The sequence below is a fragment of the Pelmatolapia mariae genome, linkage group LG20 (genome assembly GCF_036321145.2).
Source record: "Pelmatolapia mariae isolate MD_Pm_ZW linkage group LG20, Pm_UMD_F_2, whole genome shotgun sequence".
Taxonomy (NCBI): Eukaryota; Metazoa; Chordata; class Actinopteri; order Cichliformes; family Cichlidae; genus Pelmatolapia; species Pelmatolapia mariae.
The window spans coordinates 43980725-43992367 of NC_086244.1; the positions used below are offsets into that span (position 1 = coordinate 43980725).

The 11643-nt window shown below is 45.2% G+C and overlaps 1 protein-coding gene across 1 annotated transcript in view; it reads right to left on the reverse strand.

Moving 5' to 3' along the window:
* Nucleotides 1-232: 232 nt before the first annotated feature.
* Nucleotides 233-11643, reverse strand: part of skia (v-ski avian sarcoma viral oncogene homolog a) — a 65335-nt gene continuing 53924 nt past the window's right edge. Inside the window, exons 2-7 of the mRNA XM_063465420.1 lie at nt 9061-9177; nt 6992-7107; nt 6170-6474; nt 5710-6044; nt 4356-4586; nt 233-3247 (exon numbers count right to left, since the gene is read on the reverse strand). Of these exons, the coding sequence (XP_063321490.1) occupies nt 3110-3247; nt 4356-4586; nt 5710-6044; nt 6170-6474; nt 6992-7107; nt 9061-9177 (1242 nt within the window). The 3' untranslated portion in view covers nt 233-3109. The remainder of the gene's footprint in view (nt 3248-4355; nt 4587-5709; nt 6045-6169; nt 6475-6991; nt 7108-9060; nt 9178-11643) is intronic.

The following is an 11643-nucleotide window of genomic DNA, read 5'->3' on the forward strand; positions in this document are numbered from 1 at the left end:
TACTGGAACACTCAGATAGTAGCAACTATCAACACATGAATCCAGATAAAGACCAACATATGTGTATTTCCACTTTACAACACCAAGGTTTAGACCGAGGTATTCTTGCAGTCTCTTTGTGAACTGCACTGAATCCATCGGTCAGAAGTGAAAACAAAAAAGGCACTGAGTGCAAATAATAGCTGTTTGCTAACAAGGCACCAAAAACAGGAAGCGAGGTCGTTCTATCTGGACAAACAACTTTATTTGTGGTAATGCATCTATACACTGTACATTCAGTCACTGTAGTATATAAGCATAGCTATTTTCAAACATAATCTCATAAAGTCCTTTCCTTTACAATATATCTGTATCGTTAGAGAAGGGAACAGTGGTGCTGAAGGAGAAAGGCATGAAGAATCAAGGAAATAAAGGAAATAGATGAATAAGCCAAGCCTCTTTTCATACTGTATGTGTGGCATTAATACATGGGAGCGCTCGCCTCTTACATAAAAATATTTCTAGTACTGTATATAGTATTAGCAGCAGCACAGGGCTAAAAAGATACACGAGGATGAAGGGGAAAGAATCAGCACGGTGATGTAGTAGGTGTAGCTGTGTGCGACCTGTACTGCAGGTCAGCTGATCCCAAACACACTGTTAAAAATTCATGAGTGGTGAAAAAAGTCATTTCATATAAAGACTACAGTAAAAAAAAAAAGATTAAATTCTCTTATGATGAACTGTTTTTGAAACATCTCAGTTAAAACACAAAGTTAAAAAAAACAAACACCAGCTATTGTAAGAAAAGAGTTTTTGAAAAAGGAAACACCATGTACATATATTATTACAATATCGTAAATGAAAAAATATTTACATTTGTAAATTCTTATTCAACTCTTCACACTGGCTAGTATACTAATGTGGACTGTTATTGCTGCTTTGCTGCCGTCGTTTAGCAAAATGGTTCTTTAGAAAATAAAATGTTTTTAAACGTCAGGAGGACAAAAGGCCAAATGTCATTATTGTCTCCTTCTTTTGTAGAAAACCACAAGCACTGTAAGGCCATTAGCTATTTCGTAAAAACAACTACAAAATGTACCAATTTCAGCTCTGCCAAACCCAGAGTAACAATTTGCCAAAGCAGGTGGCTTTTTTTGCCACAGCGTGCACATAATTGATTTCAAGTACGGGGCGAGGAAAGCAATCGTTCAGAAAAACGCCCAAAGCTTTTTAGGATTGCGAAGTTTGTTCGTTGCGCTGAAAGGGAAACACGAGTAAACTGGTGGATTCTCAGAATACTGATATAAAGAGCTGCAGAGCGAGGGCGGGGCTTGATGTGACGCCCCTCCCTCTGACAGCTTCAGCATCACCTGTCCTGCTCTGGAAACCTTTGGCCCTCCTTCAGGCACTTTAGGTTTTCCAGCATTGATTAGTTTTTTCTTTGTGTGAAGTTTGACTTTGTCTTAAGAACAACATACGGCTTGTTGCTTTTTTTTAATAACATTTCAAAATAAGACAAATTGCTTGATATTGCATAACACAATAAAACCCTTACATGTACAGTATCAATGCCCAATAACTGACTATAAGTATGGCAAACGCTGTCAAATTTCATGCATAAAGAAAATTAGTTTTCTATTAAAAATGTGAACAGAACTGTTAGTTTGAAGTATTCTTCTTTAGAAAGTAAAAACTTCAACACAACAGACAAATAATAAAATATTTTCACATTTAAAACAACATCAATAATTAAAGGAAAACTAGCATCAACACAATGTACATTCTGATTGTATTGCATCCACAGTGTGGCGGCTGATTCACAGCCTCCGGCTTCTGAATACAACGTTTGTTCGTGCTCCTGTTGTCAGACTGGAGAGTGTGCTGCCCCCCAACACCGGCTTCCTGCTTATTTACAATACTTGCCTAATGAAAACAGAGCAGCAATATTCTTTTGAAAATGCATATAATCAACAAAATGCTATATGGTAGGAGTCGCGTATAAGACGATGCTTTCAAAGAAAGATTGCTGAAAATAGTGGGAGTACGACGGGGGAGGGGCTGTTTTTACCTCATGACAAAGTGCGATTCATTATTGTAAAGTTTAAAAAAAGAAAGGTATATTTATATGTACATACTTTAATTCAAATGAACACTTTGTGGTTACGGACAAGACCAACCACCCAGCCCACTGCGACGGCACGAAAACATCTGGAGTGTGTTACAGACTTCAGGACTCAAACACTCAAAATGCGACTTGTATGTGAGTGTATGCAGAGCATCCAATAAAAGAGCTCATTTAAAAACTCGTCACCAAGTGACTGGTAGGGATCAGTTTTGAGGCTTCATTCGAAGTGGAAAATGTGCCTGTTGAACACAAAGCCAAACCTAATCTTTCATGTTAAAATCATTGGCCATGTTTTCATATCCAACCGTGGTTGGGGAGTCGCCCCAATGGGCTGCGATGGCTCCCTGACAAACCCCCGCAGCACAGTGGGAAGTCCATTTGTTTATTTTTCACTCCAATAGCACAGAAAAACAGAAAAACGCTCCTTGTGTACTCTACATATCGCTATGTAATCTCTTAAATAGCTTATAATGTCTCCAGACTCCTATGGGTTCATCGTGGCAGGAGGCGCTGGTGGAGGCCTTCCCTCCTGGCCACGTCACTGTAACACCTCCCAGCAGGTGCACACGTTGATGTTATATCGTTATGAGTTTATATCAGTCCTACAGCCTCTCCTTGTGTCCTTGTGAAGGAAAATCCAGGCACAGCCGCACTCAGCACTACAGAGCCGTTCACTGTGCTCCAGTTTTCAGTTCTACGAGTTCAGAGGTGCAAAAGTCAGTGCTTCAGAAAATGCATGCTTCCAGTCATTCTTCTACGGTACCACTAGACTTTTCATGCACAAGGACAACGCTCCTCCATTCTTCTCTGTGTCTCCATTTGAAGTCTTACGTTTTGTGTCCAGTAGAGTGAGGGGCAAGCACAGGAACAGTGGTGTGATGCGGGTGACCTGTGGGACTCATGGGGTGGCGATCATGGTGGCAAATGGAAAAGGTTCAGCTGTAAGGCTGGCTGCTTGGTTAGTTGTCACCAATGGGAACGTCCTTGGGTGTCCCGTCTCTGTTACTGCTTGATTTGCTGCTGTAGCTCCTTCACCATCCTCTCCAGGTGCTCCCGAGCTTCTCGCTCGTGCAGCAAGTCGGCTCGAAGCTGCTCACGGTCGGCCTCGGCATGCTGCAGCTTCATCTGGAGGTCCTCGATCTGGAAAACGCAAACCACAAATCAGCTGGGACAGCAGAAGAGAGCAGGACAAAAGCACTGACCTCACGCTACACAACTCAGACTAACTGGGCGCACACTCGGGGCACGCGTACACAAAGAAACTATAAGAATATACGGTAAAAATGTTGTTTTAGCGATCTCTGAAAGCTGAACTGAAACAACAACAGTGGCTGTCCCTCTTTTACCTGTGCTCTTTAAAGCAGACCCCCCCCCCCCCCCCCCCCCCCCCACACACACACACACACACACACACACACACACACACACACACAGCCTCTGCTCTGCTGTGGACATCAGTCTTTCCAAGCTCCTACTGCAGCACACTGTTTATATCACGCAAGAGTTACTATGTAGGACAGTGGCCTCTGAACTCCTACAACGAATGACGTTTTATATTCTCTGAGATCATTACAGTCATTATTAACTGATGTGTCCACATTTGTATCAAGCTGATGTCTCCAGACTGTTGGGTTTTTCAGTTTTTCTCATTGAGAAAGTTCATGATGGCATCCTGTCTTAATGACAGCCTCCCACAGACGACTACAGTGTCTGCAGGGAGGTACACAGACACAGCTGTCTAATCTGTATTTCCCATGGTGCCTGGGGGACGTCTCGTTTCCTTTTGGAGGGTGAATATCGGACGTCTCAGGGACACATCCCTTTATTTTTGACTGGGGAAAAGGAATGGTGGCTTTTTTGTTCTTGGCTTCTCTGCTGGACTTGAGAATATCTGGGACAGTGAAACATTCACATTGAGGGCACCATCTAGATTTTCTACCATCACGACTGGTCTCACATCTCACTGTTAGTTAAGGGGATCACAGAGATATGATATGGTTTTTAAATAACAGATGCTCTACATCGGGGTGTCCAGGTCCAGTGTCCTGCAGGTTTTAGATCTCACCCTGGGTCAGCAAACCTGAATCACATGGTGTGTTACCAGGCCTCTGGAGAACTTCAAGACATGCTGAGACATGGCCTTGAGGGCCGCAGGCCTGGAGTTGGACACCCCTGCTCTACTACAGTTTCTATCCTGATGTTTTGGCTCACAGGGATTACACACAGTATTTGAAAGCTGAATCATCACCTGTGCAGAATACTTTGCACGGAGTCGCCCAGCCTCACAGCCTTTATCACAGACCCTCAGCTGTCGGGCCTGCTCTAGCTCCCGCTTCAGGCGGATCCTTGACTCGTTGGCTTCCTTCATCTTCTTCTCACTCTCAGCTCGCAGACGCTCAATTTCCTTCCTGAGGTTGCGCTTTGCCTCAGTCGCCTCCCGCAGCTTCTCCTTCTTGGCCACCCGCAAGAACTCCAACTCCTTCAAAGTAGAGAACACAACAGCCGGGGGTTAGCAGCCTTTTACCATCCACGCTCAAACGCAGAGTTACGGCTGGTCCTGGGTCTGTCCTAAAGCAGAATATGTTGCCTTTGAAATGAATGTCTCAAATGTTACAGTCTTTCTGTTTGTCTTCCAAACAGGCCCGTTTTTCAATAAAAGGAATGAACTAAACTATGTCCGTAGACATGGATGTGTCACTGAGAGAAACTCGGAGTGCCCACGGAGCTTAAACAACATCTTAAATGAGCATCGTAGGAACGTGACCCACCCCGCTGCCTGTGTCACAGTCCTGTCTCTGAACTGCTCACACTTCAGTGTCAGTGTTTACACTAAGCCAGGTCAGCTGACAGAGTCTGGGTTTACTTCCTCTAAATCTCTAAGAGAGAGTCAGTCTGTGCCGTGGCAACACGCCCATCGCCTTCTCATGGGAAACGAGCAGCTGGGACTAACTTATCTGTCATCAAGCTTTGTTGGTTCCTACAGTGACAGCTAAAAGAGTCCATCCCCATCACAGCCTGTATTTCACAGAGACTTGAAATGAAAACAAAGCTATGAGGATGAACTAAACACAGGAGGAAGGAGAGCAGAGGCTCTGCTGCTGGTTTAGCTTGTGGGGGACATGGATATGCACTATCTAAGCTCTAATGGAAAGTGAAAGTAGACTGGCGTCTGGCTGCTTTTCTTTCCCTGTATGCATCTTGTGTTGCTCACCCACACCGCCTCTGTTCTGCTCTTGGTCCAAAAATAAAAATGAAGTCTGGCCTTTCCCTTTGCAGCAACATCCGCTGCCATTGTTATCATTTGCCAACTCATGCTAAGCTTTGCGGGGAACGACACAGACTTCTACTAAAGCTCAGTGAATCTGCTGTGTGTGCACACTCTGTGGAGTTTTTGTTAAGGACGGCTAAAACAAGCCAAAACACAAGTCATTAGTGATAAATCTAAATCTACGGCCCCTGTAGGGTAGTCCGCTTCATGTCACACAATGCAAATGTGTTAGTTCCCATTTACCTCTGCTTCCACTCTTTACCTTGCACTTTGTATTTAATGCAAATACACAAAAGTTAGGATAATACTCATGTTGCCTTCCAACAAGGATTACCTGCTGAAGGCTTCGTTTCGCCTGCAGGGCCGATCCCAACTTCTCCTCCTGCTTCACCCTCATCTTAACAATTTCGTGCAGAAACCTCTCCTTCGACTCCTTGGAATCCAGCCCACTGTCCAGCGCCTGCCTCAGGCTCTCCAGCTCTGACTCCAGGCCCGACTCTGGAGAGGTGACAGGGGCTGGTGCTGCCACCGATGTGGCTGTGGGTGCCGTGCTTTCAGCTGCCGCGATAGTGCAGATGGGACCTTGGACACCGGGCGAGCTCAAGTCTTTGGCTGAGCTGCTGGATGAGGTAAAAGATGGCGACGAGAGGGAGGACATGGACGAAGCGGCTGTTGGAAAAGGCCACAGAGATGAGAGAGGATGAAACGATCACCTGACCGGGGCCACATGTATTTAGCCAAACAATGAAACAACCTTTACACATCTGATTATCGTTAAAGCGTTCTTTGCTTACCTTCGTCGCGGCTCTCCACCTCGATCTCCACCTCAGAGTCCTTGTCATCCTGAGGCAGCGGAGGTTTGCTGGCTGCTGAGGAAGCAGGCCCAGGGATTTCATGCGCTGCGGACTGGAGCTCCTCGGTAGCTCTCCTCTTGCGAGGCCTGGTGTTGGGGTGTGCGCCCTCACCTGGAGGTTCGCTTCCACTTGGGTAGGAAGTGCTGGGTATCGATGGGGACAGAGGCCCTACCTTGCCTAGTGGTAGCGGAGTGAGGGCGACGTTGGGGGCCACTGCATTCTCTAGGCTCTTGTAATTGTAGAAGCTAAAACGAAACCAGACCAGCGTGACGCGTGTTGTTTTACATACATTAACCTAAACCAAGGTGATTATCAAGACAGAGATCCAACAGTACGGATTGTTACTGCTGTGTTACACGGTCCAATCTGAACAGCCTCAGCAGCCAAACGCGTTGGGAAACAGTCAAAGCGCCCGCAGCTCTTTCCTCCCACTTCAGGAGAAACTGGGCCTGATCATCTGTGATATTTCGCAGACTGCGCTGGCAGCACCGTGCCAAGTGGGTGCCCACGGCATGAGTGTGTCAAATGTGTGTGAATGGTAGAGTGTGGGAAGCTGTGGAACAGTCAGACTTGACCCCTGTGACACCAGCCCACCCAGACAAGTGAGAGAGCACTCGTCTGGGTGGGAGCTCCACATACCCAGCTGAACGAAGCGACTGCCATCCTCATGAGCAGCAGCTTCCCTTAGACCGCACATCTTTCACCGGCTTTAAATGAATCCTACTAAACCCAGGTTTATAATGGACTTGGTGCTGTTCTCACCTGTCTCTCAGCAGAGCCAGCGGGTTACTGGAGGGCTCCTTATCGCCTGCAGAGATGTGGGGGGACCAGGGTCTGAAAGCTGAGGGCCTCTGCCTGGACTGAATGCAGTTCAGCCCCTGGAGAACAAAAGTGATTCAAGTTAGTGAGGAAATTCACCGAGCCACAGAGTTCAGGGTTAACAAGGACATTCCCATTGGTCACAACTACTGACCATTAAAAAACTACATGAAATGTATTCATTTTTACCATCAGCTCACATCTTTATAACTTGGCCATAACAACAATATGCAGTGAAGAAACTGTTCCCTGTTGTGATCATGTGAAGTGCTGCTCACAGTCACAGGTCCACAGCTAGAACAAGAACAGGAGCCCACTTACACTGTGACCCTTCTCTGGCTGTGGGTGAGGACGACTTCGTGGTATTTAATATGATTTCTTCTTACTAGTATTGGTTTACTGTAATAATGGACTCTGATATGTTGGGGAAGAGAAAGAAAGGACAAACACACAAAGAAAAATGCGTCGCAGTGTTGACAGGTTTGTGTGGCAGTGATCTCTGCTCTCTGAGAATCTCCATGAACCTCCAACACTGTACAAACTCCTCTGAGGTCAAACCTCCAAACTGGGAGGTGAAATTACACCAGTGGACTGTTCAGCAGTCGTGACAGCAGTGTGGCACACGTCACCGTGGTTAAACACAACAATGACAAAGTGCCTGTTTGGGTTATATATGTATCATTTGTTTTTTGAAGACCTCTATTATGTGATTATATTTATATTTCTGAGGATTACTTGATGAGATTTTGTTTACTTCTGAAAAATCATAATTTTATTAGGACTTATTAACTTTACCATGTTACAGCTGCAAGTTACTGCAAATGTTTTAGGATGTTCAAAGAAAAAGAACAAATATTTGTTCGCACAAGGTTAATACTCCCAATATTTCACTTTGACATAATGTAAATATGAAACATGGATATTAGACACTTGTATCAGAACATTTCCTTCCTGTTTATTCTGGGTACAAAGAGTAGAATGAGTCACTTCAGTTGTTGGTGTAAATGTGTTGTTGTGTTGGACACACTGGACATGGGTCAGTACAACCAAACATCACTCAGCACGTGGCCTCCATTAGCACTGCATGCCAAATCTAAAGATAGTGCCGTGTGTCCTGATTTCACATGTTTTTGCATATTTGTCAGTTACATGTTTCACATCGTCACACAAATGTCAGTAGTAGAAAAAGATGACTGAGGTGAATACAACATTTTTACTTTTGATTTGATTCATTAAGAGAAAAACGCCTATCCAACCCTGAACTCGCAGTTCTTTCTTTAGATTGTGGCACAAAGTCTGGAAAGGCTCGCTTCCATTTCTGAGGCTCCACAGTGAGAGCCTGCATCCACACATGTGGAAAACTTGGAAGAGTACTGGACCTTCCCAGGTGAGGAAAGAGCACTTCATCGACTCACAAAAGAAAGGGGAACAACATCTGAACAAGTTCAGGTCTAATTTGCCCCAGTTAAGGTTGCATTCATGATTCAACAACGAGAAAGAGACCTGTGGAAAACTGTCACCAGTGGGAGCGCTGTGAGGCAAACCCACACCTGACTGAAAAGAACAAAAAGGCCAGTTTCAGGTGAACCACAAGCACACTGAAGTCATGCAGCAGGACAATACTCCACAGGACACCAGCAGGTCGAGGCTCCCAAAACAAATGAATAAAGTGTGGATCTGAAGTCAAAGAGCACACTTCACTCTGGATTTAAACGTCATACTCGAAAACTGTCCGATGTGGCTGCCTTAAAGCACTTCTGCACAGTTACTGCAAACATTTGAGGTTTCAGGGATCAATACTTTGTCACATAGAGCAGGAAGTTTGGAGAGCAGAATGAAAACTGGACTTTGTCTCCACTCTGGTTATGTGTCTGATATAAAAATGAGCTTAATGATCTGAAACAGATAAATGACAAATCTGCAAAAGAAAGCAAACCGCTCATCTTCACATGACATCACGTGTCATGTCGTGCATCATGATCACCAGCATGTTCTCCTGATTTGACACTGACCTTGTTGGGAGTTGACAGGGACTGCAGCCAGTCGTGCTGCTTCGCTCTGTCGGCCAGCGGAGTTTGTGATGAGAGGTCTTCGTGTTTAGACCTTTTCATCGGGATGGGATCGGACACCTGAGAACAGAAGAAGGTGTGTTTAAAGGATCAATCAGACTATACTGACGTCTGCATCACTCCAGTGTCAGTGAACTGAGCAGCCTGTACTGGGGAGTGCCAGCAGGGGTCTCCGACGGCTGGAGTTAAATGTAGGTGTGCCGCTTACTCTTCGTGTGTCCTTCTATTTCTGGCAAAGTTCACACACACCTCACAGTCCGCTTTATGGCAATGTGTCACAGAGTAACCAATGTGAGGGCATGTGCTCAGAGGCAGCCAAGAGAGGGTGTGTGTGAGTGCCATCCATATACACACACGCATGTGTGTATTTATATCCTTGTGGGGACATCTCATTGACATAATGTTTTCCCTAGCCCCTTACCCTAACCATCAAAAATGAATGCCTAACCCTGACCCTAAACCTAACCATAGCCTAATTGTAACCCTGACACTAAAACCACATTTTGAGTCTCAAAAAGGCTTCAAACTCGTGGGGACGGGAGTTTGGTCCCCACAAGTATAGTAAACTACCAATTTTTGGTCCCCATGAAGACGTTAATACCCGTCCACTCACATACTCGTTGGTGTGTGTGTGTGTGTGTGTGTGTGTGTGTGTGTGTGTGTGTGTGTGTGTGTGTGTGTGTGTGTGTGTGTGTGTGTGTGTGTGTGCCATTGATATACCCGTACAGACAGACAAGCAGGGGTTTGTTTCTTTTCCTCCCCGTTATGCTGACTTTGTGGCTATGACCTCAGCCTCTCTAGGCTGTGACTGTCACTAGTTGCCACACACACACACACACACACACACACACACACACACACACACACACACACACACACACCAACTACGAGTGATTACAGTGACTGAACAGATTGCATTCAGCTACACTTTAAATGTGATAAAGACTGTTTTAATTGTAGAGTATTTACTCAGTAGCAGCTACAGCTGCAGTTCCTGTAGAGGCCGGCTCCAGGAGCCACAGACCGCCCAGCCCTGTGGCCCTGTGGCCTCGGGGTTCCTAACACTCTGAGGTTGGTGAAACCTTTTTCATGACTGACCTACTGTCACACTAAGCAGGCTTAAAGTAGGGGTCACGGACAGTGTGCTCCACTTCATGGCTCTGCACAGGACATGGAGGAAACCTATTTTATTCTTAGTGACTGCTGAACTCAGGCCTGGACTTTGTTGAGGTCACGGCTTAGACTGGAGGTCACATGTAACGCAGATTTGCCTTGTCTCTGTCAAACCATTAACATTTATGCATAGCTTAAATGTTTTGGCAGGCACCTAAAATAAAATGTATGGATCTCAAAATCCTTATCATCAGAGATAGATGCACTCTCTCGCTGTGGTTTTCTCTGTGAGGACTCTTGGGAATCAGCGTTGTGTGCAGGAGTAGCACTATCTTTACACCATCACACCGAGCAGCCCTGCGTGATGTCAACAGGTGGTCATTTGTAATGGGCTGGACGCTGCTTCTGTCGACTGTTGGCAGTGCGTCACGTCTGCCACATGTCTGTGTAATCAGAGCCGCTCTCGTAGGAAAGTGGCCAGACGATCAAATACCACTGAGGTCTGCCGATGTGACAGCCGGCCTCGATCTGCCTGACGTAAGACTTCATGACTTTCAATGACTTTCCATAGCAGCGTCACAGCATTGAAGCAGCCTTCATTATCTGGTCTGCTGGTGTAAGGGAACCGTTATCTGGAGGCTCGGGTCTCAGAGGAACACAGCTGTGGTTCCTTTAAATGTGAAACCACGCTCAGCCTTCAGGCGCTTGTTTCTCAAAGGTACAGCAAGCACCAACGTACAGTCAGGTTTTGTAGTCCTATTGTTTGCTAAGCTCTTTGATAGAGAACCTTAAACTATCTAACAGAGAGTGATTCATGGCATCATTACACTGACTGTTAATATATCAACTGCAAATTTAACCATTTTTAATTAAAAAATGGGTCCAAATAGCTTCTTTTTTTAACTAGGTTTTGCTCTGGTGTAAAAAACAAATATATTAACACACATTTATCACCTTTTTACCGCCTTAGCACTTCAATCAGCACAACTATAGCTTCAATTTTTCATTAATTCTAATATTTTTATCTGCTGTCATTTATAGTTGTAAACCTGTCCTTCCATGTGCTTCTATGGAGAGCATCGAGTAGGAGCCCAGAACAGAGCTCCATGAGACCAAACACAGCACGAGGAGGAGATACAAGCACCTGTGGCCAGGTGAAGGTAGTTAAAGTAGCAGAGATGAGCAAGTGTTGGACGTAGGCTGGGACTGATGTCATTAAATATGGCGCCAGTCAGCAAACATGTGGGTAAGCACGCTGAACAGCTCTGACACTTTGTGTCCACTCATATATTTTTATACTATGTTACCTTTCAAACAGGCTTCCACAGTATCCTGGAGTCCCACACTCACACAATAATAAAGACATTACCATTTTCATAGAAAGTAAACAAACACACAAACCCCTATAATAGC